Source organism: Pipistrellus hanaki (assembly GCF_964339955.1).
Source record: "Pipistrellus hanaki genome assembly, chromosome: 2".
Classification (NCBI taxonomy): Eukaryota; Metazoa; Chordata; class Mammalia; order Chiroptera; family Vespertilionidae; genus Pipistrellus; species Pipistrellus hanaki.
The window spans coordinates 21,799,063-21,814,033 of record NC_140504.1 but is presented as its reverse complement, the minus strand read 5'-3'; the positions used below and the strand labels follow the sequence as shown (position 1 = coordinate 21,814,033).

General features: G+C 35.4%; 1 protein-coding gene across 3 annotated transcripts in view; it reads left to right on the top strand.

The window, feature by feature from the left end:
- The window catches only part of IFT80 (intraflagellar transport 80), a 90,929-nt gene that overhangs the window by 52,064 nt on the left and 23,894 nt on the right, over positions 1–14,971 (top strand). For all 3 annotated transcript variants that reach the window (XM_084876015.1, XM_084876017.1, XM_084876016.1), the window contains 3 exons: positions 5,877–6,056; positions 10,544–10,662; positions 12,757–12,831. In XM_084876015.1, coding sequence (XP_084732141.1) covers positions 5,877–6,056; positions 10,544–10,662; positions 12,757–12,831 — 374 coding nt within the window. The remainder of the gene's footprint in view (positions 1–5,876; positions 6,057–10,543; positions 10,663–12,756; positions 12,832–14,971) is intronic.

The window sequence follows — 14,971 nt, the reverse complement described above, 5'->3', positions numbered from 1 at the left end:
ATACATTATTAAGTGGTTAGTAAAGTAAATTATGGTGTAAGTGAATTACTTGTGGATGAAAAATTAAAAGCCATAATACCACAATTTTTCTCTAGATCCCATAATAATTTTTATTTTTAATCTTTGACTTTTAAGAAAAGCATGCTTCATATATGTAAGGTAAAATCTTTCAAGTTAACATAGTCATAAATAAATATACAGAATATATTAATGACTTGCATTCTAATAAATTAAATGTAACAGAATTCAAGGGAAAAGATTTGAATGTAAGTTACCTTTTAAATGACATTGTTGCTTTTATGTATCAGCAGGTGGTGCTATTGCTTGTGTAAAAGAGAACTTAACTGCCATTCTTATTTTCTTTGTCCTTAAATACTCAGTTTGTCATTATAATGAAAATACTGCCCTGTGTGCATTTATTCTTCCACTCAATTAAAATAAATTATCATCTGCAGTAATTGGTCTTACTGTTATATGTAACTTTTCATAGTTATGTATATCAGCAATTTTTTATCTCATGGCACATATAAACAAATTACTAAAATTCTGCATTATACCAAAAAATATATTTTTTGCCAGTCTGAAAAAAAGGTATAATTTTGATTCATTCACATCAGACAACTATTATTATGTTGCTGTTGTCATTTCTTTTATTTAACAGTCTAAGCGGGAAAAGAGGTCAGGTATTGCATGTTTTAAAAGTTCTTGTGGCACTCCTATTGAAAATGGCTGATATATAACAACACATGATTTAAGACATTGTAATTTGCTAATTTCCAGTATATGAGAGAGAATATTGATCTTAAAAATCAGTTAGTGTAACTGAGGCCAGTATACTAAAAACAAAGATATTACATATAAAAATATATTGCTAAGTCTCAAAAGCATAACAGCAATTTTTGTGTTCTTGTTCAGTGGCATAGTGCTACTTCCTAGACAGCTCAACATAATTTGGGTCATATTATCAGTACAGATCATATTTGTGTTCTGTAAACTTTTTATCATTACTGATTTTTCTATTTTTGTTTTTGCTTATGCATTTTGTGGTTATAGAAATTAGTTGCACTTAACCACACCCAAACTAATTTTTGTTTGCTTTTTTATAGTCTATATCCAAAGGAAATTGTTACCTATAGTTTATTGTCTGGAATTAGGAAAAAATAGAAAACCTCACTAGTATTGTATAGGCACAAATAGTAACTAACATGAAATAGTTTAATTATATCTCCGGCTTATATTGTATATTGAAGTAATCTATGGCAAAAAGAAGTATAAGAAAAATAAAACAAAAATAGAAAAAACAATATCCATAATTATGCCAAAAAATAAAATATTTTCATTTTCTATGTACCTTACAAGTCTTTGAGAAGATTTAACATGGTTGTGATGACTATAAATACATTTTTACATATCCTTTTACTTTTAGTATTGATGTTGAATACTTATTTTACCTCAATATTATATTGCTAGGGGCCCAGTGCATGAATTCATGTACCCCGAAAGGAACTGTGGGCTGTGAGTCTGCAGTGGGCCATGAGGTTGCGGTGGGCACAGGAATGGGTCTCGGCCTATCCTCTGTGTGTTGACGGCACCAGGCCCACTCACATCTGCTGAAGGCGTGGAGCAATTTGGGCTGGCGCCAGCAGCAGGAGTGAGTAGGGCTGGTGCCATCAGCAGGTGCGAGCAGTAGCTGCTGCCCTGATCTCCCCTTAGGGGCAGGGGGAGGTGGAGAAGCCCTCAGGGGCAATTGGGGCCGGCAGCCATCACTCATACCTGCTGATAGCTTTGGGTGCCGGCAGTGAGTGGGAGCAGCACCAGCAGCGGGTGCAAGCAGGAGGTGCGAGTGCTGGATGGGACTGTGGAGTGCAGGAGCAAAGAATTTTCAGTAACCACCAGAGGCTTGCCCCAATGACAGCAACTGGTGTCCCGCCTTGGTCTGGCACCCCCGCTCACCTGCTCCACCATTCCACCATGGCAGACACCCGCCATATTCCACACGCGCCCCCTGTGGTCAGCTCATGTCATAGTGACCAGTTGTTCGGTTGTTCTGCCGTTCAGTCTATTTGCGTATTAGGGTTTTATATATATGTTTGTGTGTGTGTGTGTGTGTGTGTGTGTATATATAATATATATATATATATATATATATATATATATATATAGTCTAAAAATACAATTAAACTATGGAAACATAGCATCAGTATAATTTTAATAAAGATAGACTGAAGGGGGAAGATAATGGTAGAGGCACATTTTTTAAATCTCAAAAATGAATTAAATAAATGAGCCTAATTGTATTTAGTTGTTTGTATAACCACCCAGAAAGGAACTATTTCAGGTGACTACTTGACTTGATTGTCAGCTCCTTGTGCTCATAGTAGAGACTCGAGAGAATTACGCTGCCACTTTGAAAAAGCTTTTCAGTTCCTCAAATGGCAAACATAGAGTTACCATAGACCCAGCAATTCCACTCCTAGGGGTGTACCCAGAGAAATGAAAATGTATGTCCACACAAAAGCCTATACACAAATGTTCATAGCAGCATTATTATTATTATTTAAAAATACATTTTACTGATTTTGTACAGAGAGGAAGGAAGAGGGATAGAGAACTAGAAACATCAATGAGAGAGAAACATCAATCAGCTGCCTCCTGCACACCCTCCACTGGGGATGTGCCCACAACCAAGGTACATGCCCTTGACTGGAATTGAACCTGGGACCTTTCAGTCCACAGGCTGATCCTCTATCCACTGAGCCAAACCGGTTTTGGCATAGCAGCATTATTTATAATGGCCAAAAAGCTAAAAAACCCAAATGCCCCCAAACCCAAACAATATATGTAATATTTATACAATTCAATATTACTTGGCAAGCAAAGGGATGTGTCACATGCTACAACATGGACAAATCTTGAAAACATTAAAGTGAAAGAAGCCAGTCACAAAAGCCACATAATGTATTATTGCATTTATATGAAATGACCAGAATAGAAAATGAAAATAGATTAGTGGTTGCCATGATCTGGGGGATCCGGGGAATGGACAACTGCTAATGGGTATGGGTTTCTTTTTGTGGTGATAAAAATGTTCTGAAATTCCATAGTGGTGATGGTTGTACAATTCTGACTATAATAAAAACCACTGAATTCTATACTTTAAAAGGGGATTTTATAATATGTGAAATGTATCTTAATGTTGTTATTTTTTTTAAAAAAGAAATAGGCTTAAGGGAAAAGGAGTGAAAAAATAAAATTTAAAACTTGTAATCATTTGTGAAGTTGATATTGTTATTTTGAATACTTGTATTGGTTCTCTAAAGAACTGGGGTTTTTGGCTAGGAGAAAGGAGATACTGAGATAAGATTTGCAAGGATAAATAAAAATTCTCTAGTTCCTAGGCTTGAATTGGAAGTGTCAGTTTGAGTTAATGAAAAATTTCCCAACACTGTTCATTAAAAGGCCTAGGGCACCCTAGCCAGTTTGGCTTAGTGGATAGAGCATTGGCCTGCATACCGAAGGGTCCTAGGTTCAATTCTGGTGAAGGGCACACACCTCGGTTACAGGCTCCTCTTTGGCCTGGCGCATGCAGGAGGCAACCAATCAATTTTTTCCTCTTACATTGATGTTTCTCTCTGTCTTTCCCTCTCTCTCTTCCACTCTCTTAAAAATAATAATAATAATAATAATAATAATAATAATAATAATGGTTTCTTGGGTAAGGATTTTTTTTTTTTAAAGGCCTAGGGGTTTTCTCTCAATACCATTTTCCACATTAGGGTGCATTGCAGTAAAGACTGACTCCAGGTGTGGATCAGGAAATATAAAATATGAATCTGGGACATTTTGTCATGCAGAAAACAAGGAAAGTGATGGAAACTACAAGATTCCATTAAAAAACAACAACACTAAAGAACCAACTTCAACTGATCCCACTGGCTAAACTTGGGCTAATTGGAGCATTATGTTTATTAAAGCACATCAAATATGTTAAAGTTAATGAGTTCATGATACTAAACAATAACATTTATTGGTTACATTTGAAGGTTACAATGGTGTGTAATGAATTCCCCTAACATTTATTGGTTACATTTGAAGGTTACAGTGGTGTAATGAATTCCCATTTACCCTATTACTCGGCTTCCAACACTTGTCGACTTATGGCTGATTCCTATCTCATCTGTACTATGGTCCATATTATTCTGAACAAATCCCTGACATTATTGAATTTAATCGTTAAGTATTTCTACTCACCATTACAGAACACAGAGGCTTTTAAAAATCTAACCTCCATGCCATTATTAAACCTAAAAACAATTAACAATAATTCCTTAATATTCTCAATAGTCACTGTTTAGAATTTTCCAATTGTTTTTTGTTTTTCAGTTTGTGGGAATTAAGATGCAAATAATGTATAATAATTGTGATTGGTTGACAAACGTCTTAGATCTCTTTTGATCTCTGTAAGGTCCTCTTCCACATATTTTTTATCTTTTAATATTTTTAGAGAGAGGGAGAAAGAGAGAGAGAAAGAAGCATCGATGTGAGTGTATCATTGATTGGATGCCTCCTGCACACCCCCTACTGGGGATCGAACTACAACCCTGACCTGAATCAAACCAGCAACCTTCCAGGTCACAGGACAACACTCAACCAACTGAGCCACACTGGCCAGGGCTGTAATACCATCTTTCAAAAAAATGTTTGTTACTGTCTTACACACACACCTCTTTTGTTCCAGCTGATGCTTATTGATATCTCTAGGTAACATTCTCACATAGATAGGTCCTAGAAGAGGTTATACTTACTGTATTCTGAAAATAAGAAATCAATTACCTATACTTTCATGATTTCAGATGTGTATCAAAAATGCTTTAGTTATAGTGTGTGTTTACTTTCAATTTTTAATGACATTCTTATAATCAGAAATCTTTAGATATGAACTGTAGAATTAACAGTAAGATGCCTTTTTCCCCCCCCTACAGAACCTTTGTATGTATCCATTCAGTATTATTACTTAAAAGTAATTATGTGATCGGAAATGGTGTGGGTGTTTTGCAGTTTTTGAAAGATTTCATACATGGTACATCTTCTATACATATTCTACTGCAGTGTTTCCCAACCTTCTCTCATGATGAGAATCACCTGGTGGAGTTGTTAAAACACAGATTCCTGAATCCCAACTAAGAAGTGCTAAACTAGAATTTTTGGGAACATATAGGTAAAATTGTATACTTAACTAGTGCTCTAACACAGATGTTATATACAGAGCACTAAGTTAGGTATGCAATTTTACCTATATGTTCCCAAAAATTCTAGTTTAGCACTTCTTAGTTGGGATTCAGGAATCTGTGTTTTAACAACTCCACCAGGTGATTCTCATCATGAGAGAAGGTTGGGAAACACTGTTCTACTGTATACTTTAAAAATTATGTCTTGTGTAGTTCCCTATACTGGTAAATTAAGAAAAAAATATTTTACTAATTTTAGAATGAAGATACTTTTAAATTTTGGTTAATCCTCACACAAGGATATTTTTTCCCCCATTGATTTTTAAAGAGTCGAGAGTTGGGAGAGAGGGAAGAAGGGAGGGAAGGAAAGAAGCAGAGAGAGAGAAAAACATCGATGTGAGAGAGACTCATGGATTGGTTGCCTCTGCAAGGCCAGGGGTTGAATGTGCAACTGAGGTACATGCCCTTGACCAGGAATCGAACCCAAGACTGTTCTATGTGTGGACCAACACTCTAACTACTGAGACACATCAGCCAGGGCACGTTTAAAAAAGTTGTCTTAATATATTAACGTATCCTCAGTTTAAAACTTACTTAAAATTTTTAAAAAAATAAATGAATTTTTCTCTTGTTTTTTTCTTCCCCAAGTGGTCATATGCTTTGGAAAAGCCCAACACCGGCAGCATATTTAATATTGCATGGTCAGTTGATGGCACCCAGATTGCTGGAGCCTGCGGAAATGGACATGTTGTTTTCGCACATGTGGTGGAGCAACGCTGGGAGTGGAAAAATTTTCAAGTAACGTTAACCAAAAGAAGGACTATGCAGGTATGATTATGGTCTATGGTTGATTCAACCTGCTTCTCTTCACATTAGTTTACTTATACAGATTATGGGATTATCTTTGTTAATATATTTAAATTAAGTTTATAAAAATTTAGTCACATTAGATATATTTTAACTATATTATTAGTGATCCTTTTCATGACATTAAGGTAAGAACCTTTCACTGAAATAGAGCCTGAGTGCCCATAGTTACTGAGGTTCTGGGGTTGAGGCAGGGATAGTGAAACTGGAAGCATTTAGAGGAAGTGTAGATATAGCTGAGGAAGGGAGGAGACAGCTATGACAGGTTAGATTTAATTCCTGGACCTGACCCAAAGGCAGGCCTAACCTTCTCATCAGAATCTCAATTGCATTATTTTATTTATATATAGTTGTATGAGTTTGTTTAACCTCATTAATTTTTTTCCTATTAAGAATTACCTAAGACAAGCCAAATTAATAACTTTCAGCCCCTAATGGAAGAAATTGGGGATTGATTGATTGGTTGTTTGATTTACTTAGTATTTATAATTCCAACAACCTGCACAATGATATTCAGAGAACCCTAATAGAACCCCATTATAATGCAAATTCTTTTTCTTCCTCCACTCCCTTCTCCTCTTCAGTAACCATCAGCTTGTTCTCTATATCTGTGGGCCTGTTTGTTTCATTTTGTTTATTCATTTGTTTTGTTTTAGATTTCACATATAACTAAATCATAAAGCATTTATCTTTCTTTGTCTGACGTATTTCACTTAGCATTATTCTCTAGGTCTCTCCATGTTGTTGCAAATGGCAATATTCTATTGGAGAGTCCTTGTGTGTGTGTGTGTGTGTGTGTGTGTGTGTGTGTGTGTGTGATCTCTGAATATATGATCTCTGAATGCATAATAATCTGGCCACTCAGTGTATATCCTATATAATAAAAAGCTAATATGCAAATTGTCCCCTCTAACAGGAGTTTGACCAGCAGGCTAGCTGGATCCTACCCATGCACGAATTCATGCACCAGGCCTCTAATATATACATATACACACTGAGTGGCCAGATTATTATGTGTTCAGAGATCATAATAATCCGGCCACTCAGTGTATATAGAAAACATCATCTTTATCCATTCATCTACCGATGGACACTAGGTTGTGTTTATATCTTGGCGATTGTAACTAATGCTAAAGTTAACATAAGGATGCATATATCCTTTCAAATGAATGTTTTTGGTTTTTCTGCATAAATACCCAGAGCTAGAAATAGCCCACTTGATTTTATTGTGAGGTGGGATCACGGATTTCCATAAGGACTGATTAATCACAACTTTTTGTTTGCCTAGTTTAGAATTTTACAATTTATATATATATATATTTTATTGATTTCAGAGAAGGGAGAGAGATAGAAATATCTCTGATTGGCTGCCCCCTACTGGCGGGGATCAACCCAGGCATGTGCCCTGGGTCAGAAACGAACCTGAGATCCTTTAGTCTGCAGGCCGATGCTCTATCCATTGAGCCAAACCGGGTAGGGCTAGAATTTTATAATTTCATTAGAAAGTTAGTAGGCTGTTGGTTGGTTTGTGTTTTGTTGACTCAGAAACCAGAGATCATGTTGAGTCATTAATTCTTGAATTTAGACCTTCACCTGGCAGCAGGCTACATTGCCCTTCCTGAATTTCTGTTCCTCTGCTTTTGTGTGACCTGGTAACCTTGAGAGAGAAAGTTTCTTAATCTGCTCCTTGCCTCCAGTGGAGACTTTTTTCCAAAAGGGATAATTGATGGCTTTGTTAGGAGGAAGTGCTTGGAAGGCAGTGGTACAAAAAGAGAGATAAGGCATTTCTCAGGTCTCTGGTTTACCTCTTTCCTGCCACTCTTAATTTAGCATAGGGCACTGCTTTGATTTTTAATAGTTGCAGAAGTTCAACATTATTTGATTCTTAGTTTTATCTTCTGTAAAGGTAAGAGTTAATAATAGAGTGCTATTGAGAATTAAATGTGATAATGTATGTAAACAAAAATAAATGGTGGCTATTTCTATAATTATAGCTAATTATATGATTAAGTGGGTATTTTGTAAATGAAAAAACAGTTTTTGGACTTATGTCAATCTGAGGACATAAATGTTGTGGTTAGGTACAAGTATTAGGTAATACAAGTATCAAAAGGATAATCCTGAATCTTTCCAGAATTGAACAGAATAATGGATGCAATTTTAAATTCTCTCAGGATATTTTTGATGTGGGATTTACTATAGATTTGAAATTTTAATGGCAGTTATCACTATTTTTAGTTTTGGGATATTTTATTCCTGTTTGGTTCTGCTGTTCCAGATTCACAAAAAAGAGAATTCCTCCATATAAAGCTTTAAGGCAAATATGAATTTTAAGAAATCTGTATATAATTTGAATAACAGCAAGAGACCTACACAATCAGGTTTTTAAATATTGAATGTTCCAAAACCTGTATAAAGAGCCAGTTAGTTTCAATGGGTATTATATTGCTGTAAAGAAACTATCATATAATGTCCTTGAAAAACTTTTATTTCACTCCATTAGCTTTAAAATGTTTCCAGCAAGGATGCCATTTTGGGCTTTTTAAAATGTCTCTGGGAGCTCAGACTTCTGGTGAAGCTGGTGTCCTAAGTTCTCACTTGGAAGGAATAGATATACCTTTGGCTCCAAAGACATCAATAATATATGAAAAAATATTTTTAAAAAAGATTTATCTTGACTCAAAAACAAGATAAACATCTCTGTGGACCAGAAATGGAACAAAATGCGGAGTATAAAGTGAAGTCTTAGACCGCTTGACTCAGGCCCAGCAGCAGTGAGGAGAGTGGCTCCTGCTGGCTGGTGGAACCGCAGGTACTTGCCTGAGCGAGGTCTCTATTTGAAAACAGAGAGAGGGGGGAGGGGTCTGCGGGGCAGCTCTCTTCTCCCCTTTATGAAGGAAGACCTTTAAAACAGAAGATTTGAACAGAGACTCACAGGGTCACCACCTGTAGTTACGACTTGCTCAGTGCTAGGGGCCCATTCATTTAGACCTAGAGTTGTGCAGCACACATCTGTGGCCTTCAGACAAACACCAGCCTTTTCACCGAAAGCACTCTTCACATTTCTAAGTAAAAACCAGCCGATCCCTGAGGCCAGTGTTTCTCCTACAATCTTCTCAAGGAAAGGTGTTTTTCTTGTTTATACCAAATATTACTGGGTCCAGAGGTCGAGGTAGGTGTCTTCTTTACCCCTCACTTCTGATTCCAGACCACAATAACTTGTTCCTCCCTAAGGAACTCCAGCTCCTTTGAAAACTTGCCATCAGATGCCCCTCCTTTTTTTTTTTTTTTTTTTTTTTTTTTTACTTTATCAGTAGTTGAAAAAACATACACAACCCAATAGTCATAGTTTCACAGTTGAAAAAGTTGCACATTACAGTATTTTAAAATTCATTGTATATTCACCAGGTTCTCGTAAAGGGCTTGTAATATAAATTGAATAGAAGGGAAAACCTCAAAGTTGATTACTTTGACACTAAGTTTTACACAGAACACTAAGAACCACAAAAAGCTTAGGTTCTATCAGAAAATACGCACCAAATTCCATTCATGATTAAAAAATCCAATTATTGATAGAAACATCTTAAAAAACATCACCGAATTCCACAATATGATTAACAGATTTCAAATTAACAGCAGTATAGAATTTTTTTAAATAAACTATTTTGTGTAGCTGAGAATATAACAAAAAGTTAAAGCATGATTTTCAAACAGTTGATTGTTTCTTGCTAGAATGTGTTTAAAATTAGGTTTTACTTTCTTTAAACTTGCTCTCTTCCCCACCCCAAGACTGATCCCCTTTTTGTAGTTATTTCCCTACTCATTGAAGAGGGAAGCAAACCTAGTCTTTTTCTTTACCAGTAGTCCTGGCCGATGCTCCATCTACTGAGCGAAACCTGCTAGGGCTAGAACTTAAATTTTAAAGTAAAATCTAACCCTAAAAAGATATATTAATACCGTTTGGGGCAGAAATTATACAGGGTGGGACAAAAGTAGGTTTACAGTTGTAAGTACACAAAACACAGAGCTTATTCTTATATTCTTATTTATTATTGTATTATATTCCATATGAACAACTGTAAACCTACTTTTGCCCCAACCTGTATACTTTCTTTCCAATTACTATATGCCATACTCCTTTGACTATGTTATAGCATTTTCACCTTATTGCTCCATTGCTACATCATTCAGATTGGCTTGCATGTTAGGAATCTCTATATATCTTTTTCTGTTTATTTCTAAGAAGTTTTTTATATCTATAATTTTGTTGGCTGATTTTATACCCAAATATGTCATCTTATCCCAGTTACTTTGAAATCTTTTTTATGTGATTGGATAGTTATGAGAGCATTGAATTTTTTTGTTTTTATAAAATCTTGCTAACTTACCTAATAAAAGTTTGATATATTTTAATGTTGTTTGTTGGTATTTCATTTTTCCTTGTTTAGGTGCGAAACGTTCTTAATGATGCAGTGGATTTACTGGAATTCCGTGACAGAGTCATTAAAGCATCTTTGAACTATGCCCACTTAGTTGTTTCAACGTCTCTTCAATGTTATGTGTTCTCGTAAGCATCTTGCATTTCTTAAAAATCCAGTTTTGTCTGTGAGGAGGATTTATGTTTAATCTTTCACATCAAGTTCCTTTCCTGAACTTAATCCCAAACAAGAGTGAAAAAAGTGAGCCGAGAGCAGTGAAAGTTGATCTAATAAAGTTTGTGAATCAAAGGTTAATACTCACTTTCAAAATACTTCTCTGAAATCATGTTTGCTCTTACTTTCCTCACAGTACTAAGGAATTTGGTATAATTTGATTTCAAAGCACAGAAAAGAATAGGAGCAGCTGATAAATGATGCAAAAAGGAACATCCTAACCACTGGACAGCTAGCAGCCTGACAACAGACTGAAATATATTCATTTAGTAAGGACATTAGGAGCTATTTAGGCTTAACATCATAGCCTGTGGTAATCACATTTATATTGATGATCCAGAGCTGTCCAGAAATAATGAAAGCAACTATTATTTGGTATCCTTTGTATTAGAAAGCAGGGAATGATTCCACACTTCCAAGACGTGACCTAAACATACTTGGTATTCAAAATAGTAACTCAGTATGTGCTAATAAATGTTAAACAACTAACTTTTTGCCTTGATTTGCATTGTTCCTGATTTCTATGATGTAAATACTTATACTGTGGTCAATTTCAAGCTATCAATGTAGTGTCTGAAAGCAGAATTGAGAAGAAGTACATTATAACATTATATGGTTAGAGTCTAATCATTGAATACAAAATTGAGGATAGAGATTATATATCTTATTCATCATTTACATGCCCAGTTACCTACCAGCACAGTGTCCAACATGTAGTAGGTACTTAATAAGTAATAAATAAATGAATTGAAAAACATGAAAAATAGTGTTGTCTTGGTATCCTCATGCCCAGTAATACATAATGCAAACTAATACATTTACTTATTTAATTAACCATTGTTATAACTGTGTATTAATATTTCTCACTCACTATGTATAAATTTGCTATAAGTGAGAATCTACAACTTGGTATAATAGCTAAGTCTGGAGTAATGAAATGAGAGAAGCAAAGGAGAGAGCATTAAGAAACATTTTAAACTGTGAAGCAGCCAATTATTTGGAGACAGGTTTTACAAGCTGTAAATGTTCTGACCACTCATCCCTATCGTTGAATCATATTACACTATAAAAGCCAAAGGAGGTATTTGTTCATTTATGTATCCATTTATTTAATAAGTATTTATATAATATTTTACAGTTTACAGAATGCTTCATAAACATGTGTTTAGGCGACCTGTATGAGAAATAAATCATGCTTATCATGTTCTTGTTACATATTATAAATGTTTGTTCAGTATTCGCTATATAATAGGCACTTAGCTAAATACTTGGGTAAGTTGTCATTACCTTCATTTTACAAATAAGGAAACTGATGCTTAGGGGATTACGCTTATTAAAATCATATGGCTGCTGAAACTGGTTTGGTTCAGTGGATAGAGCATCGGCCTGTGGACTGAAGTGTCCCAGGTTCAATTCCGGTCAAGGGCATGTACCTTGGTTGCGGGCACATCCCCAATAGGGGGTATGCAGGAGGCAGCTGATGGATGTTTCTCTCTCATCGATGTTTCTAACTCTCTATCCCTCTCTCTTCCTCTCTGTAAAAAAAAATCAATAAAATACATTTAAAATCATATGGCTGACAGGTGGTGAAACCTGTCAGATTTCTAATCCTGGTCTGTTTAGGCATAAACCCATCCCCTTTACACTATGCCATGCTGCTACTGTTTTTCAGATGAGAAACATTAAATGAGTTGCCCAAATCACAGAGCTAATAAATGAACTTTACTTGGACATACACTTTGGATTCCTCAATTCATTTATTGTGATTCCTACAATAAACTTTCATTAAATGCTTCCTGGGTGCTAGGTTTAGGGACAGAGTCTCTGTGTTCTGCTGAGGGATACCGAAATTAAGTGAATAAGTTTAGAACAGTGTGCCAATCGCTGTAATAGGAATATATACAAAGTTATTGTGAAACTAAAAACACTTAAAATGAATACCTATCTTCGTATTAGAAAGTATTCCGTATTGTATATGTTAATAAATTTCTATTTAATTTGTCTTGCAGTACGAAGAACTGGAATACACCACTTATATTTGATCTCAAAGAAGGAACTGTTAGTTTGATTCTGCAAGCAGAAAGGTAATTTGTTTATCATCTTTGACTACTGAATTTTGGGTTAAATTTTTTCAAATCACAGCAAAGCATTCTTTAAAGCATGCCATTTACAGAATGGTACATTAGTCATTAGGTATCAATCTGTTTCTACTATTTTTTTTTTTTAACCATCTAAGATCAATGGTTCTGAAACTTTTTGGTCTCTGAACTTGCTTACATACATAAAATATGGAGGGTTATATGAGGGTTATAGATATTACCATTTACTATAGTATGAGAAATTAAAATTGAGATTTAAAAGTTAATTTAAAATGATGAGAATAAACTCAGAAGTAAATATCAGAGTAATGACACAAGAAAATGAGAGTGAAACTGGCAAATTACTATGGAATCGTTTTGACCTCAAGGTCCCTCTGTTTTCTATTCTGTTTTGTTTTTTTAAGTATATTTTTTTATTAATTTTAGAGAGGAAGGAAGAATGAGAGACAGAGATAGAAACATTAATGATGAGAGATCAATCATTGATTGGCTGCCTCCTGCAAACCCCCTACTGGGGATCAAGCCTACAACCCAGGCATGTGACCTTGACTGGAATCAAACCCAGGACCCTTCAGTCTGCTGGCAGACGCTTTATCCACTGAGCCAAACCGGTTAGGGCTCTGTTTTTATTTTTAAATATTGGTTGAAACTCATTAATTTTATAAACCACTGCTTGGCTGTGACCTGAAGTTTAAAAAATGATATCCTCTGCAGTGTATATAGAACAAGGAAACTCCAGACCCATTAACTGGAGTAACGATAGAATAGCTATTACTCAGGAATCCACACTCCTCCATGAAAACTATCAGTCTTTCAAATACAGTGATACCTTGCTGAATCACAGGTCAAACTTAGAAAACAAGGAATAAAGTTTGAAAATGGAATAGACAATTACCTAAAACAGCTAGCTATGAAAATATTTGTGCAAAACCATGTATTTTATTCCTTATCCCTTTACTCACCACCTAAGGCCTAAGCAGCTCTTAATAGTGTTTATTATCAGGTTTCCCAGCCCACAGCATTTTATAAATAGCAAACCATAAGAGGAGTGGTGCTGGTGGGCTGTTAGAGGCTGGCACAGGGACAGGAAGAAAAGTGACTGGCTGGCAAGGGAGCCTAGAGAGAACTTAAAGCACAGAACTGTGGAGCTGAGCTGCATCGTTATTTTGATGCACCAGCAGATTCACATGAGTCAAAGCTATCAGTTAACTAGTTACTAAAGAGTATGATCATCATATTGATGACCTTGATTGGAAATAATTGTGTCAAGTTTGTATCATCTGTTTAATGAAATTGAATACACGATTTGTTTATTTAGTTATAAATTTTAAAAATAAAAAGACATCTTAGCTAACTTAAAAGGTAAGATGTTAGCTGTCCAAAAAACATGTCTGACATTTTTTTACTCAAACAATTCCAAATAAATTTATTTATACATTATTTATAAATATGTAATTTTTTTAATTTTAATTTTTAATTTTTTAATTTTTTTTGTTTTTTACAGAGAGGAAAGGAGAGGGATAGAGAGTTAGAAACATCAAAGAGAGAGTCATCGATCAGCTGCCTCTTGTACAACTCCTACTGGGGTTGTGCCCGCAACCCAGGTACATGCCCTTGACCGGAATCGAACCTGGGACCTTTTAGTCCACAGGCTGACGCTCTATTCACTGAGCCAAACCTGTTTTGGCTAAATATGTAATTTTTAAATATGCTCTTAGTAAAGGCATGTATCCATGGAATCAACTGTTAGGTAATATTTTACTTATTGCCTATTGCTGGTCTTATTTGTACATTTAGATATGTTTGCCCCTTGAAACTGTTTACTTACAAGGAGATATAAAGAAGAGAAAATACTTTTATTTGTTTGTTTATTTATTTAAATCTTCACCTGAGGATATGTGGGGGGTTTTAATTGGTTTTTAGAGAGAGAGGAAAGGAGAGAGAGAAACATCGATGTGACAAACATTAATCGGTTGCCTCTGGTAAGTGCCCCAACCAACTGGGGATTCAATCCACAACCTTTTAGTGTAAGGGACGATGCTCCAACCAACCGAGCCACCTGTCCAGGGCAAGAAAATGCTTTTAGTTCTGAGACTAAGAAAGAATATATACTAATACAGTAGGT